Source organism: Panthera uncia (genome assembly GCF_023721935.1).
Source record: "Panthera uncia isolate 11264 chromosome B2 unlocalized genomic scaffold, Puncia_PCG_1.0 HiC_scaffold_24, whole genome shotgun sequence".
Taxonomy (NCBI): Eukaryota; Metazoa; Chordata; class Mammalia; order Carnivora; family Felidae; genus Panthera; species Panthera uncia.
Window position 1 is genome coordinate 12,035,508 of NW_026057580.1, and position 16,072 is coordinate 12,051,579.

At 49.9% G+C, this 16,072-nt stretch overlaps 3 protein-coding genes across 5 annotated transcripts in view; 1 reads left to right on the forward strand and 2 right to left on the reverse strand.

Annotated features, from left to right (window-relative positions):
* Positions 1-1,213: 1,213 nt before the first annotated feature.
* Positions 1,214-5,894, reverse strand: YIPF3 (Yip1 domain family member 3). 2 transcript variants are annotated; one of them, XM_049653737.1, is made up of 9 exons: positions 5,666-5,890; positions 4,857-5,054; positions 4,554-4,660; positions 3,184-3,229; positions 2,952-3,044; positions 2,669-2,800; positions 2,358-2,471; positions 2,036-2,159; positions 1,718-1,943 (listed from the first exon to the last, which is right to left on the reverse strand). In XM_049653737.1, exons 1-9 carry the CDS (start codon positions 5,744-5,746, stop codon positions 1,795-1,797), a joined length of 1,044 nt encoding a protein of 347 aa, XP_049509694.1. In that variant the 5' UTR covers positions 5,747-5,890; the 3' UTR covers positions 1,718-1,794. The 2 variants fall into 2 exon arrangements, with proteins under 2 accessions (XP_049509695.1, XP_049509694.1); XM_049653738.1 differs by lacking the exon at positions 2,036-2,159 and having other exon boundaries at positions 1,214-1,943; positions 5,666-5,894.
* Positions 5,895-5,997: 103 nt separating this feature from the next.
* Positions 5,998-10,750, forward strand: POLR1C (RNA polymerase I and III subunit C). Of its 2 annotated transcripts, none has more exons than XM_049653739.1 (9): positions 5,998-6,106; positions 6,221-6,292; positions 7,755-7,862; positions 8,099-8,231; positions 8,520-8,639; positions 8,730-8,882; positions 9,057-9,206; positions 9,320-9,436; positions 9,619-10,750. In XM_049653739.1, exons 1-9 carry the CDS (start codon positions 6,038-6,040, stop codon positions 9,735-9,737), a joined length of 1,041 nt encoding a protein of 346 aa, XP_049509696.1. In that variant the 5' UTR covers positions 5,998-6,037; the 3' UTR covers positions 9,738-10,750. The 2 variants fall into 2 exon arrangements, with proteins under 2 accessions (XP_049509696.1, XP_049509697.1); XM_049653740.1 differs by having other exon boundaries at positions 6,046-6,106; positions 6,200-6,292.
* Positions 10,751-10,867: 117 nt separating this feature from the next.
* XPO5 (exportin 5) overlaps positions 10,868-16,072 on the reverse strand; it is a 48,898-nt gene continuing 43,693 nt past the window's right edge. The window contains exons 26-32 of the mRNA XM_049653746.1: positions 15,952-16,049; positions 15,324-15,386; positions 14,102-14,184; positions 13,535-13,642; positions 13,263-13,400; positions 12,917-13,081; positions 10,868-12,753 (exon numbers count right to left, since the gene is read on the reverse strand). Of these exons, the coding sequence (XP_049509703.1) occupies positions 12,616-12,753; positions 12,917-13,081; positions 13,263-13,400; positions 13,535-13,642; positions 14,102-14,184; positions 15,324-15,386; positions 15,952-16,049 (793 nt within the window). The 3' untranslated portion in view covers positions 10,868-12,615. The remainder of the gene's footprint in view (positions 12,754-12,916; positions 13,082-13,262; positions 13,401-13,534; positions 13,643-14,101; positions 14,185-15,323; positions 15,387-15,951; positions 16,050-16,072) is intronic.

Genomic DNA, 16,072 nt, shown 5'->3' on the forward strand with positions numbered 1-16,072 from the left:
CGCTCTTCCCCTGGGCGTGGGCCCGAACAACGCTCGGAAAGTAGGTAGTAGGGTTGAGGCCTGGGAGGAGCAGGGGGTGTGGCAGGGAGAAGGCAGTCACGTCACGTGGAGGTGGCATTTGGGACTGTTACCAGCTGCTTCTGCCCATTCCGCCGTCGTTCCTTCTCCCTAAGGGCCAGACCCTCGGTGTCTTCGCCTGCGTCTTGTGCACGCCCTCCCATCCAGTTTGGAGGCCCCCACGACCCGGTAATCCGGGCCTCGCCCCGCCCTCCTTGACGAGCGGCGCCGCGCACGCTGAGGAAGGGGGGCGCGGCAGGTGAGCACTTCCCCTCGCCAAGATGGCTGCCCCGCAGCGGCGGCCTCGGGGGCCACGGGCAGAGGTGGTCGTAGCTGCCAGGCACACGGGCACCCTGAAGGGCCCCTGGGCCAGGTGAGCCTCAAGTAGGTGCAGGGTGCTGGTGCCACCCCTTCCGCAGATGCTGACGTCAGTGACCGAGGCTCTCCGTACCTGTGACACTGGGGTAGCCCAATTAAAGGGCGTGCTAGATTCGGCGACCTGGAGTGGTGACGGCTGTTAAGTGGGCTGGAACTATCAGGAAGAGTACACTGCAGAGTGTGCACAGTGCTGTTCTGTTCGCACTCTGTCCACATAGAGGCATGTCACCTGAGTTACCTGAGGCCCCATGTTACCTGATCCACACCATCACCAAGTGGACAAAGTGCCCCCAACGTGGGGCCACATAGGGCAAATGAAGGGCACATCTTTCTTGCCTTTTACTAGGAGGGAAAGATGCTGACTCAGATTAACTCGGGTAAAGATAAAAAAAAAAAAAAAAGTATAAGCATAGTGAAGGGAGGTCGACAATTCTATTTCATTAACCACCTGATTTAACTCGTTAAGTAGAGCCGATTAAATGGATGGTGGGGTGGATGGTGCTATGCTTGGGGTGCTGGTTGTTTTTAGGAACGAATAGCACTCCTGAAAAGGGCAGAAGAAACCGATGGCTTTGTTCCTCTGGCCCCAGTATAACCAGCACAAAGCCAAGTTTGGCTTCAAATGTGAGCTCCCACAGGAAAATTATCCCTAGGCAATGGGCCAGGTACATAAGAGCCTTGTAATTACATGGGGTTGAATTGAAGTTTTTGACCAATTGTCACTGCTCCATTGGTGTCCCGAGTGAGGCTGAGCCCACTCAAGCTGGGTGCACTCCTCCATCAGACTTAATGGTTCCTGTGTCTGAGGCCTCCCTGCTGCTCCATGGGTCAGGTGTCCCCTGCCCTCAGGGGCAGGTTCCAGGTTCAGTCACTGCTTTCAATGTAGTCTGGGCTGTCCCACCATCATCCTGCCTGGATGAGGGTATAAAAGAGAGAACACGTGCCATTACCACCAGTGACAGAAAAATAGCAAAGTGTATAGGAAGCAGGGTGGCAGGGAGGACCACCGGAATGGCAGCTGCAGTTCCAAACTTCAATCAATATTTTAATTACCAAGTCTATATTTAGCAAGACACCGTGGGAGAGTTAAAGAGGAAGGAAGGAGTAGGTGGAGAGAGGGCCTCAGAGGAGCTGACCCACTTTCTGCACTGGCTGCAGAGCCCTGCAGTCCTGGCCAGGGGTTCCTGGCCTTGTGCCCTTCAGAAGCCCCAAGAGGCATCAGGGAGTTGCTTAAGTGGCTACAGCTCTGAGGCAGCTGCAGACCCCATCAAAAAGACACATGTCATCAATACTGTTCTTTAATCTTCCTCTGCTCCGAAGATGGGGGGAGAGGGGGCCGGCCAAGGGTTTCAGGTGGGGTCAGTGTGACTGCAGGGTCACCATAACAGCCTTGGCTGTGGCATTGAGCACGGTGGCAGGAAGCCTAGCAGCAGGGAGCGCGGCAGGGATGTCTCTGGGGACCCTCTGCATAGGCGGGATGTTGGGGCCCTCCAGCGTGTCCAGGATCCCTGAAAGGAGGAGAATGGAAGGTGAGAGTTGGCTCGACCCTGCCCGAGGAAGCTGTTCCCTTCCCCCACATTCAGGCCCTCCTGTCACTTACCCTCTACCACCTTGTGGTAGGCAAAATGCAGATAGAGCAGGAAAAGCATGTGTAGGGCGGCCAGGGTGCCACAGAGGAGCAGCCGCTGTGTAGGGCCCACAGTCCGTGACACCAACACTGCCACCTAGGGCCACAGGAATACAGCTCAGAGGGCCTAGCTCCAAAGTGAGCAGTGTGGAGAAGACACTCCTACCCAGAGCGGAACCACTTTTGGGCTCTTAGCCATTTGGAGCCCTTTGTGGGGTTCAGCCCAAGGTCTGGGCGGTTTTCCCTAACTCCCTGGGAGGTTAGCCCACCCTTGGCAACCTCTTGCCCAGCTTACCATGCGTAGAGTAGACAGTCCACCCACCAGCAACCAGAAGAGGTAGAAGAGGGCATGGAGGTGGATGTTATAGGTGATGAACAGGACAATGCAGTGCCCAAAGAGGCCATAGCCCTAGGAAAGAAAATGGTGGGGAGGAAAATCACTCAGGCCGGGCTGGCCTCTGAGCTCTCATGGAGACTCTGAGAAATAAACGATCCACTGGCCAGCTCATCCCATTCCAGGCCCTGGGGCCCGAGGACAGATGCAGAGCAAGGCCTGGCTGCTCTTTTTAAGACCACCCTTGCCCACCACCATGCTGGACTCCTTACCAGCAATGCCAGCATCTGGAGCATGGTGATCTGGGCGTTGCACAGGTAGGCGAGGAAGTAAATGAAAGACGAGACACCCAGCCAGTAGCCGAAGCAGGTGCCAATGGCTGTACCCATCAGGGTGCCCTCCCGCTGTGGGGTGAAGGCTCTGCTTAGTCCTGGGAGGCCTCTGGACTCAGCCTCACCTAGGGCTTTCCTCAGGGGCTGCTTCTACCTCACTCCACCATCGTGGGCAGCTTTCAACTTAGTTCAGCCACCCCCCAAAGTCCTTTGTCCTGCTTACAATAATGGTGTCAGATGTCTTCATCCCATGGAGGAGGATGGCAACCAGCGTGAAGACCAGCATGAGAGGTCCATAGAGTTCACCTGCGATTTTCTGTCAATATACCAACTCATTCAGGCTGGAGAGTACAATGGCTCTTCTGTTTATGTCTTCCTTGGCTTTGCCTGGTGGCCCCACCCTCTGCCCTCGTGCCTCCCCCAGCTCTTCCAGACATGCTACCTTGGGTATTCACCTGGGGGAAGTTGACCATCTTGATAGGGATCATGGACTCCAGGAGCCTGGGAGAAGAGGGGAGAGGAGAGATGAGTAGCCCTAGGCTATGAAGTTCTGGAGGGCCTGAATCTTATTACATCTCTAACTCCAGAGAACATGCTGGATGGCAAAGGGAAAAGAGGGTAGTAAAGACAGACAAGGAATGAGAAAATAACTTCCTTGTCCCTAAAAATGCTTCCAGGAAGGACATCCTTTGGATACTGTGCTAACATGCAGAAGCAATATGGAGAACTCAGAAAGCCCACCTGGGCCTTGTGAGAGGGCTTGGCGATTTACCTATTTGACCTGCTCCCCTTTAAAGACAGGCAAACCTCAGCAGAGAATGCCAAGAATTCAGGGCTGTGATGATGAAGCCCTGGGAGCGGTTTAGAAGGAAAGGTTTACTGGAGGGAACCAGTGTGTCTCCTACATCTTCCTGCTTACCAATTTCTCCAGGCACCACTGAACATCGTCTCGGAAAGTACATGTGAACTGGTATGAAAGCTCCACACAGGAGGAATAAAAGTACAAGTCACTTCTGCCCACTTCTTAGGTGGCCAACTTTTAATAATACCTTGGATTGTGGCTTCATTTCACTTCCTTTGGAAAACCTATCCTGTCCCATCCTCTACCTACTCTGGGTCAGGTGTCCCTTCTGTGTGTTCCATCAGAGCAAATAAATGCTCTATTGTAACTGCACTCGAAGGCAAGGCTCCCAGCTATCTTCGCCCTCTGTCTTCAATGAGACCTAAGTATTACAGGGCCCAGCACAGAGCAAATGCTTAATAAATGGCTGCTAAGTGGTACTGGGTATTTGATAAATATTGCTTAAAGGATGAACAAAAGATCCAAACCAAAATTAGATCCACTTCTTGAAAAGTCATTCAAAACTATGTGCTGATATTGTGGTTCAGAGACTGTTCTGGTGGTGGGAATAAAAAAAATAAATAAAATAAAACTGAGCTTGTTTCTGAGGTCTCTGGGGAGACTGACCCGGAATCAGCATCGCCCAAATATCACCTGTTAGAGGAAAGCACAGAGTTCTGTAGGAACACCAGGAGAGAACAAACTGGGAATGGGGTTGAGGAATGGGGGACAGAGGTGACAACTGAGCTAGGTGTTGAGGGAAGAAGAGTAGTTTGCTACACAAGGAAGAGGAGGAAGGCAATGTGTTATCACCATGTCCTGTTCTGTGACTGGTAAGACATACAGTGTAGCTGGGGTACAGGTGCAATGATGAGGGCTGGTGGGGCCATGAAGAGGGGAGCCTAAGGGCTTGGTATCTGGTTGTGGTTTGGATGAAGGATTAGGTGTTAGGAGGGCAGCTTCTATCAGGAGAAGGATCCTCACCTGCTTCGCACCTGGGCAGGCTCCACATCAAAGTAGGGTCTCAGGATGTCGATGTTGGCGTACAAGCTGAAGGCCCTGGAGGCTTGTCTCTTCCCTGCCTGCCACATCTGAAGTAAGGAAGACAGAAGTGGGGTGGGTTGGGATTGTGAGACTCTAGACTATAGTCCCTGTTGCTTATTTTCCATTGGATTTCTACATGGTTCTATGGGGTCAGACAACGTGGGGTGAGCTTCAACACAACTTCAGAACTTGCGGCCTGCCTAGGCATACTTTTCCACCCGCTAGGGATCCAGTCTTGCTTACCTGATCAGCCACCTGCCGGCTCAGCTGTCCCTTGAAGCCCTTCATGCCCAGGAACTCCCCATCCTCCTCTTCCGCTGCAGCTGCATCGGCATCTACTTCTTCCTCGCGCAGGCGCTGATGCAACTCACCCATGTCCTCGAAGCTGGAGCCTGAGGTATCATCCATGTTCTCCATGTCAATCACAGCTGAGCCTCCACCCTGTGAAGACAGTGGCTTGTAGAGTGCAAGATCTTTCTGCTCCACCTGTACGTCCTCCTATTGGTCGCAGGGTTTGGGACTTTGTTAGTCCGCTGCTGGGGATATGGCTTGGAATCGCCATAGATCAGGCCCCTCTCTTTCCCTCATTTGCTCTCAGAACGCTTGGTTGTCTGGTTCTCTTTTCTAGCCTGGGAAACCCATTCCCTGTCTTGCATATATGTCTTTCTTCTACTTTCCCAGTTAAATTCTCAGAGGGCTGCAAAAGTACCCATTTCGTTTGTCTTTTCCAACCCCCAAACCAGGCTGTGCACACAGCATGGTTTTAGCCAGTGCCAGTGAATACCGCCCGCTCCCTCGCCATGCGTGACCCCGATCGGCCAACACAAACTTGTCTGGAAAGCAAGAGCAGGGGGGCGCAGAGATCTGAGGCCCTCTGGCTGGACCTTTCAGGTCGGCACTAGTCCCACAGACTTTCGTGTATACCAAGATCCAAAGGAGGGAACAAGTGTTGCAAAGGGAACAGATTTCCAAGCTCCGAGGGAGTCTCCACGACACCTCAGGGCGACTGCCAGCCCCGGGGCTGGTTGCAGCCGGAGCCTTGGGGCGATTACCTGGATGTTTTCTTCGAACCCTCCCCATTCCGGACCAGCCCCGCTTCGGGCGCCGCCGGCCGGCGCCGCTGTAGTTGCCATGTCCCTCGAGGGCTCCCGTCACTGAAGCCCGCGCTAGTCCAGCGCGCGGACGAGTGGGAGAGACGCGGGCCTGAAGGAGGGAGATGTCCAGGGGCGAGAAAGAGAGGTGGGTTCAACCGGAACGCAAAAAGGAGAAACCCGGATGTTTGGCCAAAACTTCCGGAAGCTGGGGACGTGGACGGAGTCCGGGCAGAGTCTCGCGATACTTAGATCCCGGGTGCGTTGCCACGGAGACGGAGGTGGGGGACGCACGCGCCAGTTTGCTGCCCTAGTCACGTGGAGGGGTTGAAGATGGCGGCTGCTCAGGCGGTGGAAGAAATGCGGACCCGCGTGGTTCTAGGGGAGTTCGGGGTTCGCAATGTAAGCCTATGGCCTTGAACTCGGGAAGGAAAATGAGAGTGGGACAGGGATGGGGTGGGGTTGGGCGGGCTTGCCCTACTTGCCCTTTCGCAGACTCCCGTCTTTTTGCTCTAGGTTCATACAACTGACTTTCCTGGTAACTATTCGGGTTATGATGATGCCTGGGACCAAGACCGCTTCGAGAAGGTACGTGGATTTGGAGAGGGTGTTAGGAACCGACCGTGTATCTGGGCAGCCTGTGCCTCAGAAGCAGCCCTTGTGGTATGCTCCGTTGCTAAAACGTTTGAGCAATGTGCTAAGGCGCTTCGTGTACACGGTTTCTGCCCTGTTCGAGGAGCAAGATGTTTAGTCTTGTGGGAGAAGAACGTACGTAAGTGATTCCAGTGTAATGCGGTAAAGGCGGTTGATAGAGATAAGGACAACCGGGGATGGGGTGATCCCACAAAGGCACTTAATCTAGAAGGGGGATGGGGTTGGGGGCAGCGGTATGGAAGATTTACTTCCTGAAGAAGATGACATCTGGATTGAGCCCTGATGAGTAGAATCTGAGAACAGGGAAGGGTGAGGAGGGACTAAGACTAGAAACGAAATTATAAAGGTTTTGTGAACTGTGTTCCAGGAACGTCCAAGCAGTTTATTATTGCTAGAATGTAAAATGGGGAGCATGAGTGGTAGGCAAGACTGAAGTGCATCTTAGACCCTGTAGGTAATAGGGAGTTTTTGAAGAGCTCTGAAGTGGACATGATCTGCAGCCTAAATGATTGGGACAGAACGAATTGAAGATCCAATAGAGCAGTCAGATTTGTGACAGAATTGCATAGAGGAACTGAGGTTGAAAGCATGAACTAAGATTGTAATCAGGAAAATAGAGCAAAAGGGATATAGAAGGTAAATTTGATAATTGCTTTGGTGTGGGCTTTGAGGAGGAAATATAAAAGGACCTAATTTGAGGAGCTGCTTTGATGGCTGGTGGTGTCATTTACTGATGAGAAATAGATCTAGGGGAAGGGAATGATGCTGCATTTAAGTTTCCTGTATATGGAGAAGTTTAGGAGGCTAGTACTAGGTGTGTTTGAAATGAGATCAGAAGTGAGATATAATTTGGGGTTTTTTAGTATGTGTGGTTGCTAAAACCATGAGTGTGATTGAGGTCATCTTGGAGAGAGACAGAAAAACCTGGGAAATAGTGACATTGGTGAAGTGGGTAGAAGAAAGTGAATTTAGAAGGATTCCTCAGAGAAGGAGGAAGAGAACCAGAAGATTGGTACTCAGAAGTCAAGGCAGAGTTCGAAAATGAAGGGATTCTATCAATGCTGAATGCAGCAGAGAAGTCTGGTAGGATAAGGATTGAGTAATGTCAACTCCATTAAGCAGTATGGAAGCCTATTCTCTAGTAGAATAGTTTCTGAGGATAGTTGGGCTGGAAGCCACATTACAGAGAATTTTACATAAGTGGAGGACGAAAACAGGGAAACTTTTCAAGAGCCTAATAAGGGATTGGGGGAGAAAGGAACATTTATCAGGGACACCTGGTCAAAGGGAGGTTCTTGGGTGAGTGTGAATGTTAATACTCTGGGAGGAATGTCCAGGGGGGAAGGTGTTGACTCCAGAGAGCAGGCTTCATTTAGTGCTTTTTCTGTCCCCACAGAATTTCCGTGTGGATGTAGTGCACTTGGATGAAAACTCATTGGAGTTTGACATGGTGGGAATTGATGCAGCCATTGCCAATGCTTTTCGGCGCATTTTATTAGCTGAGGTATTTATTTTGGTGACAAAGGGGGAGTTGCGTGGGAAACTGTGCCATCACCATACTTGTAGAATTGTCTCAAGGTGCCCCTTTCCTTTAGTTTTCTTGCAGTTTTGCTGAGCATTCCTCATAAACTTTTTACTAAGCAATTCTTCTTTTAGGAAGAGGTCCCCCTGTCAGGAAGTGGGAGTAAATGGGGAATCTGTAGGGTCTTTGTTGGAGAACGATTCTGTTTTCTTGGGCAGGTGCCAACCATGGCTGTGGAAAAGGTCCTGGTGTACAACAACACGTCCATTGTCCAGGATGAGATCCTTGCTCATCGCTTGGGGCTCATTCCCATTCATGCTGATCCCCGTCTTTTTGAATATCGGAACCAAGGTGAGAGAGAAAATGAAATTTTGGGAAAATGGGAGCAGCTCTCTTCTGAAGTAGATTCTGGAGTCATACTGCCTGTGTTCAAATCCTGGATTGATTACTGTATGACCTCGAGCAAGTTAGTGATCTTTTGGTGTGTATCTGTTCTTATCTGTGTGAACACTTGCCCTTGCCTACTGTAACTTGTCCGGAAGACTAAATGATAAATTTAAGTTAATGCACTCAGCATAGTGCCTAGCACCCAAATGTTCAGTAGTTCTTTAACAGCTTCTACTCTCTCCCTTTGTGCAGGAGACGAAGAAGGTACAGAGATAGATACTCTACAGTTTCGGCTTCAGGTCAGGTGCACTCGGAACCCCCACGCTGCTAAAGATTCCTCTGACCCCAATGAACTCTATGTGAACCATAAAGGTAAGTAGTGGTAGGGCGAGCAAGAGGCCCACTTCTTGGTAGGTGCTGGTTTTAAGGAGTGAGGCTTTTCTGATGTGCTTCTTTCTCCAGTGTACACCAGGCACATGACATGGGTGCCCCTGGGGAATCAGGCTGACCTCTTCCCAGAGGGCACGATCAGACCAGTGCATGATGATATTCTCATCGCTCAGCTACGGCCTGGCCAGGAGATTGACTTACTCATGCACTGTGTCAAGGGCATTGGTAAGAACTTTGTTGGCTGTCCTGGGCAGAGTGGTTTGATTACAGTGGAGTGAGGTGTGACTGAAGGGCTCAGCTGAGATGTCCTGACAAGGAGCAAGCTGGTGGGCCTCCGCCGTTAGGGGTTTGTATAATGTGAAGGTTTCCCCCCAGGCTGTTTTACTCTCTTCCCTCCAGGCAAGGATCATGCCAAGTTTTCACCTGTGGCAACAGCCAGTTACAGGCTTCTGCCAGACATCACCCTGCTTGAGCCTGTGGAAGGGGATGCAGCGGAGGAGCTGAGGCGGTGCTTCTCACCTGGTGTTATTGAGGTGCAGGAAGTCCAAGGTATGACATTTGGGATACCCGTTCAGGTCAGGACCTAAAGTATATTTCCTGTGAAGGTAGCATAAATGAAAGCTCTGGGCTCGTGTATTTAGAACACGGTTTGTTTTCACTAGGTAAAAAGGTGGCCAGAGTTGCCAATCCCCGGCTAGATACCTTCAGCAGAGAAGTGTTCCGGAACGAGAAGCTAAAGAAGGTTGTACGACTTGCTCGAGTTCGGGACCACTATATCTGTGAGTGTCAGGTTGGGGGCGTATTGTGAAGTGGGGCAGGTCTTTGGTGCTGCCGCTTCTTTGTAGAGTCCAGATGTAGAATCTGCGTAGCTTAATACTTTTAGATATAATAGATATAATTTAGATATAATACAGAGCTTTTGCGAGCCCTGCCTGAGCTGAAGTGTCTCTTTGGTTTCCAGTTTCTGTCGAGTCAACAGGGGTGTTGCCACCAGAGGTGCTAGTGAGTGAAGCCATCAAGGTACTGATGGGGAAGTGCCAACGGTTCTTGGATGAACTAGATGCAGTTCAGATGGACTGAGGTTTGCATGGGACTTACCGGCATGGCTGTGCTTGGATACTCAAGTATCCTAGCTGAAGATTTTGGGTCCTGACTTGCTGGTCACAGGACTGCTAGAGTCCAGTGTGACTGCAGGTCCTGGGTTTTCTGGGACAATCCCAGCCTTATTTTCAGTCAATACATTTTGTTAAATGTGCCACAAAATGTGACTTCCTGCCTTTGTAAGGCCTTAATGTAAATAAACTCACATCCAAATAAAAAACTTTTGCCAGAGACTACTTCCGGAGTTTTAGCCCCAATATGTGGGGCCTCACCTTAGAAGAGGTTTGGCATTATTTGGCACTTAGGAACACAGGGTTCGGGTGTTACTGCGGGTCAGGGCCAAGTCCTCTGAAGCCTCATCAGAGATACCAGGGCTGTCTGGGAGGCTCAGTTGAATGTCTGATTCTTGGTTTTGGTTCAGGTCCTGATGCCAGGGTTGTGGGATCATGCCCCGCGTTGAGCTCTGTGCTGAGGGTGGAGCCAGGTTAAGATTGTCTCCCCTCCTCTGCCCTTCTCACCTGCTCACACGCTCAGGTAAAACAAAACAAAAAAAACTACCAAATTGAGGTGGTCTTTGGGGGCTCAGCCAGACCACAGAAAATTGTGTGCGCCACTTAATCCATTTCCTAGATTACTACAAGTTTCTGAGGAAAAGGGGTGGTCTGTACCCATCAAGTCACATGGCTATCAGGTGTTACACAAGGAGGGATGGGTACCTAGCTGCCTCAGTTGGTAGAGCATGCCACTCTAGTTTTCAGGATTGTAAGTTCATGCCCCATGTTGGGTGTAGAGGCTACTTAAAAATAAAATCTTTTAGGGGCGCCTGGGTGGTTCAGTTGGTTAAGCATCTGACTTCCACTCAGGTCGTGATCTCACAGTTTGTGAGTTCAAGCCCCGCATCAGGCTCTGTGATGACAGCTCAGAGCCTGGAGCTGCTTTGGATTCTGTGTCTCCCTCTCTCTCAGAAATAAATAGTAGAACATTAAAAAAAAAAAAAAAAAATCTTTTGAAAAAAGTGACACAAGGAACAGCAGCAGTTCCATTTGGACAGTCCCTCAGAGTCCAGTCTAGTGGCCACAGAAAACACTGGGAGAGTGGTATGGGCTGCTTGGTCTAGGTTTGTCAGGAATAGATGTCTTTTTCTGGCTGGCATGCTATTTGAGAAAGCTTGACAGCAGGTTCATGGTCACAGTTCTTCCTGTCCAGTCCCTTTAGCAGGATGCTCCGGAGCAATGACCCTAGAGTATGTCACTGGTTTGAAAAAGGCAGATGGGGACCTTTCTGTATGAAACTGAGATTTTTACTGACATGCAGATGTGCTTTAGAGTTAATGTTTCTACAAAAAGGTTCTATAAACAATAGAAAACTTCTAGCATGAAGTCACAGGATGTTAAAAATACTACAGCACAATAAATACAACTGTGCCCTCCACAGCCCCAACCATAGAGAGGAGTAGGCAGCCATCAAGTTTGGAGGGAAACATGCTTTGAGATGGCCTTCATAGTCAACAGGAAACAGCCCAAAGCACCACCCGGAAAGAGGGCATGGGGCAAACCTGTGCCATAGAAACAGCTACATAGAACTTCCAAGTCCCATTTCCCCAGGTTGGCCTCTTTCCAACCCTGCCCAGGGACCACCAGCTCACAGGTGGAGCTTGAGCCCAGGCTGTTCTGCACAGTCCTTACCAAAACTGTCATCAGTGGACTGGATTGAGGACAGGTCTCTGTACAGAATGCAGACATACTCTATATGGTTTCTGTATAAATGAAGCCTGTATATGGCCAGTAGTGACCTCAAGGCTAGGGTCTTGCATTCACATCCCCTCTGCTTACAGGGCCATCTAGTGACCTTGAGAACAGAGTGGAGCCTCACAATACAGGTTGTGACAGGAAGGCATATTTTTTCTTCTGGAAATGGTCCATGAGAGAAGTGACCAGGGACCCAAAAGACCAGGAGATTTTTGAAGGCACCTGGACTCAACTAGTCCTAGGAGAGAAGACCAGTGGCTTTGCCAGCTGCTTGTCACAGACATAGCCTAGCTGGTGTGCATTATCCTCAGATGCCAATGGCATCACGTGACACTAGATAGGGTACTGTGGCTCTTATGCCTGAGTGGACCCTGGGGCTGGGGAACCCACACTGAGGGACTGTGCATGGAATATGTATGAGCTCTATAATGGGATGCCAGAAAGTACTCCAGAGAGTGGCCCAGCCCTGGTCCCTGATGGTACCACACTTGACACTGCCTTCAGAGCCTAGCAGTAGTCTGTACCATGGATCCCATCAGGTGACCAGATTCTTGCTCAAAACAGAAAGGAAACTGGCCAGATTCAGTTCAGCACTCAGCACCTGACCCAGACATGCCCCTGAGGGATGGGGAAGGTTTTCCACCAGCCCAGCAGCAAAGGGACTCCGTGGGACTTGCAGTGGCCCAGGCAAAACTCTGGCGTAAGCAGTGCGGGACCAAGCCCTTGTGCAAGCCCCGCTAGTCTCAGTGTTGGGTGTAGCACCCCTAGTGACCCCTCTACACAGGTGTATGGCTACATGGGGATGGGAGGGCTTGGGGAGTAGGGCCAGTCTGCTCTAGCTTTTCTTTCTTAGAAAAGGTGAAAACTCCAAGTAGAATGATGGGAGATCTAGACAGAATGGTGTGAGCGCAAACTCCCTTTCTTGATACCTTAGGTATCATTACTTGTGCCTTGCACAGAGCCCACTCTCTCCAGCTCCAGACCTGGATTTCTCTCCAGGCTGACAATGGTGGAAAGTGAAGTGGCGGTGGAGAGGGGCCTAGAGATTAGCTATGAAGGGGAAGAAGAGATGACAATAAAGGCCAAGGAAGAATGCCCAAAAGTTTGATTCAGGGTTCAAAGATGGTGGCCAGGCCGCCCTCCTCGTTGTCCAGCACCTCCGTCTCCAGCATTGGCTTTGTTTTTTTGAAAAGTGAGGGAAGATTCTTAATGTGGACTTCTTTGCGGAACTGTTCTCCTAAGGGTTTCTGTGGAAAACAAAGGAAAAGAATTGATGCTGGGCCCTGAGTAGTGGGTTGTTTCAAAGATTATGACTACAGCTGGCGTCCGGTCTGCCTGTACACATGGTCTAAGAAGACCACTAGGGTAGGTCAAGCTGGTTGGGAGCACCAGGGAAGGCACATGACCTACCCCGATGCAGCCAGCAATGAGGCGTTTGAATTGGTCCTTCCGGCGCTTGTCCGCCACTTTCTGCAGAGAGGGGTTCAACAGCTTGCAGTCAAACTGGTCCAGAGAGTCCTTCTGTATGTCAGGGATCTGCTCCATCACAGCTCTTATCTCCAGGTACCTGGGACGCTGTGGAGTGGGGATATAAAACCACTCAATGGGGTAGGTTGGGCCTTGCCACCTTTCCTATGACCCCACCACACCCACCTCTTCGGGCAGCTGTCTACTTTTATGAAGGCCCAACTGCCTGGGAGCATGCCCCTCAAGATGAAGCTGCAGCCAGCCCTGCCTCTGTGCTTTCTGCACTCACCAGTGCCTCGTATATCTGGAAGGCCAGGTGGACCAGGGAAGCCATGCAGCCGTCGTGCTGCCCGTGCGTCTGTAAGCCCTTCAGCACGCTGGTGAAAAGCCATGTAACAGCATCTGCGAGCAGTGTCCCCGACAGCACCTGGGGACACAGCTGTGCTCAGGGCCAAAGGATTACTCTCTGAAAGCCCCAGCAACCCGATTCTTCCAACTGATTCAGTCAATCCTCATGACCCCAGCCTTTCATAAGGAGTGAGAAGGGGTGAATAACCATACTTGTTTGAGCAGAGGCCAGCAGAGCTGTGTGGTCGTCCTCTGACAGGACAGAGTATCCTTCCAAGCAAGGGAATTGAAGGCTGTAATTAATAGCGCCGTACAAACATCCTAGCAGAAAAGGATGAAGGATTACAATGAGAAAATTTACACATTAATTTTCTGAGTATTCCTATACATGAGGAGCTGGGATTTTAACAGGTGAGGAGGAACATGACAAAAATAGCAACTGAGGACAAACTTCCCTCCTCTCTATGTATATCTAGCAGTCAAAAAGAAGAAAAAACCACCAATATAGAAGTGAAAACCAATGTGCAAGGAGACCAAGCTCAGGCCTGGGGGAGGCTGAACGCCACAGTGTGCCCGTGTGTTTTTCTGAAAGCCTCTGCCCATGCTAGCATGGGAGACACCTTGACCTTTTCTACTGCTTTCTGGAGGCTTTAGGAACCAGGAAGTTAATAAAGCAGCATTAGCCCCCCAAAATTCTTTGATGGCATCACAGATTGAGAAAAGTGGAAACTGGTGCCATACCAGGAAAGGAGAAAAACATCACCTGTCCCCTCCACACACCTCATGCTTCATTAGACATTTGCCCAGGTCTGTAAGCTCCGCCATGGCTGAGGGGGCTACCTCTGTGGCCATCATCTCTTCATCTGTAAGCAAAGAGATATTAAGCTTCATCCTTTCAGAACAGAGAAGAGGATCCTGTTCTGATAGAAGTCCACCAAGTAAAGGAAACCTGAGTAACCTGGGCTGACTGGTAAGTAAGTAGTCCTGGACAGCCCCCCAACTTCATGGAAGGGTGTAGAAGCCCAGCTCATGGCAGGTCTAGAGACACATCTGGCTGCAGTCAGTTACGCATCCAACTTCCACTCAGGTCATGATCTCACGGTTCATGAGTTTGAGCCCTGTGTCAGGCTCTGTGCTGACAGCTCGGAGCCTGGAGCCTGCTTCAGATTCTGTGCCTCCCTCTCTCTCTGCCCCTCCCCCACTCACACTCTGTCTCTCTTAAAAAAATAAACAAAAACAAAAAGAGAAAATAGTGGGAAACTCTGGACAGTTACTTAAAAATGAGGACCCCACTGTAGCAGACACTTAGTTACTGGGGATGTAACAGGAATAGGAAAAAGTCCCTTCCCTGATAGTTTACATTCTAATGAGGAAGACAGGTGACAAATGAACAAGTGAAATAAAACAATGTCAGGCAGTGATAAGTGCTATGAAGAAAAATAAAGCAAAGGAAGAATAAGCGTGGCTGGGTTGTTTTTTATGTTTTATTTATTTTTTGAGAGACAGAGGGGGAGAGAGGGAGAATGGGTGGGGGAGGGGCAGAAAGAGGGACAGAGGATCTGAAGTGGGTTCTGCGTGGACAGGCTGACAGCAGCGAGCCCAACACAGAGCTCGAACTCACAAATGACAAGATCATGACCTGAGCTGAAGTCGGATGCTCAACTGACTGAGCCACCCAGGCCCCCCACTAGTTTTTATAGGTTGATTATGGAACACCTCTCAGAGGTGACAACTGAGCAGAGTATCTGAATGAAGCAGGGGAACAGGCCACGTATACAGTTGGGAGGAAAATTATCCTAATAGAGGAAATAGCAAGTGCAAAAGCTCTGAGGTGGGAGTATGCCGGAGGAACACAGCAAAAGAGCCAACAGAGAGAAAAGCTAGATGTACATCTCACCCACCCCAAACTGCTAGTTCTACAGGAACTGACCTGGCTACAAAAGGGACAATATTTAGGAGTCTAAGGGCAGACCTCTGAGGGCCAAACAACAAGCTCACTTACCATCTCCATCTGTAGGGGGAGCAGTACCATGGTCAGCACCTTTCTTTGAAACACAGCATACCGCTAAAGCAAGAAAGTGGGGTTACTGGACTGAACAATAGCCACCTCAGGCCAATGAATTCCAAACGGTCTTCAGGCAGGTGAAGATGGGGGAAAGTGGGACACTGTCCAGGCACAAAATCACTTTTACCAGGAGAAACAGAGGTGTTTGACCAGACTGCTCTGGTCCCTCTTTAAGTTCAGCTAACTAGAGAGAAATTATAGGATTCTCGGAGAGTAAGTAACCAAAAGAGGAAGCCTGATACATCCTTGGTCTATTTTGGATCCCAAACAAATGAAATGACCAACAAAGAAAATTGGGCGTCTTCATGTCGTCTAAGAATTAAGAATTCTCCATATTCTGACAAAACTAGGAAGTTACAACTACCATTGATCGAAATTCCTCTTGCTTTGCAATTCGTAGGATGTCCTTAAGTTGATTTGACTACCTGGTTTCTATCTAGTTAATTATTTCTTAATTAATCTGTCAGTATTGCTGTAAACATGCCTTAAGGGAGGTGGGTGAGTGACCAGTTCTTCTTCTAGAAAAAGTCTTCTCTACTACCCCTAATTCCCACATGCCACTTACTGATTAGGTCCATGACTTCTCGGGTTAACATCCTCACCAGTTGTTCCTCTAACATCTCTTGAGACTCTGGGTTTTCATCTGCGGTCTCATCTTCTCCACTGCAGAAAAGCAGGGGGCCAAG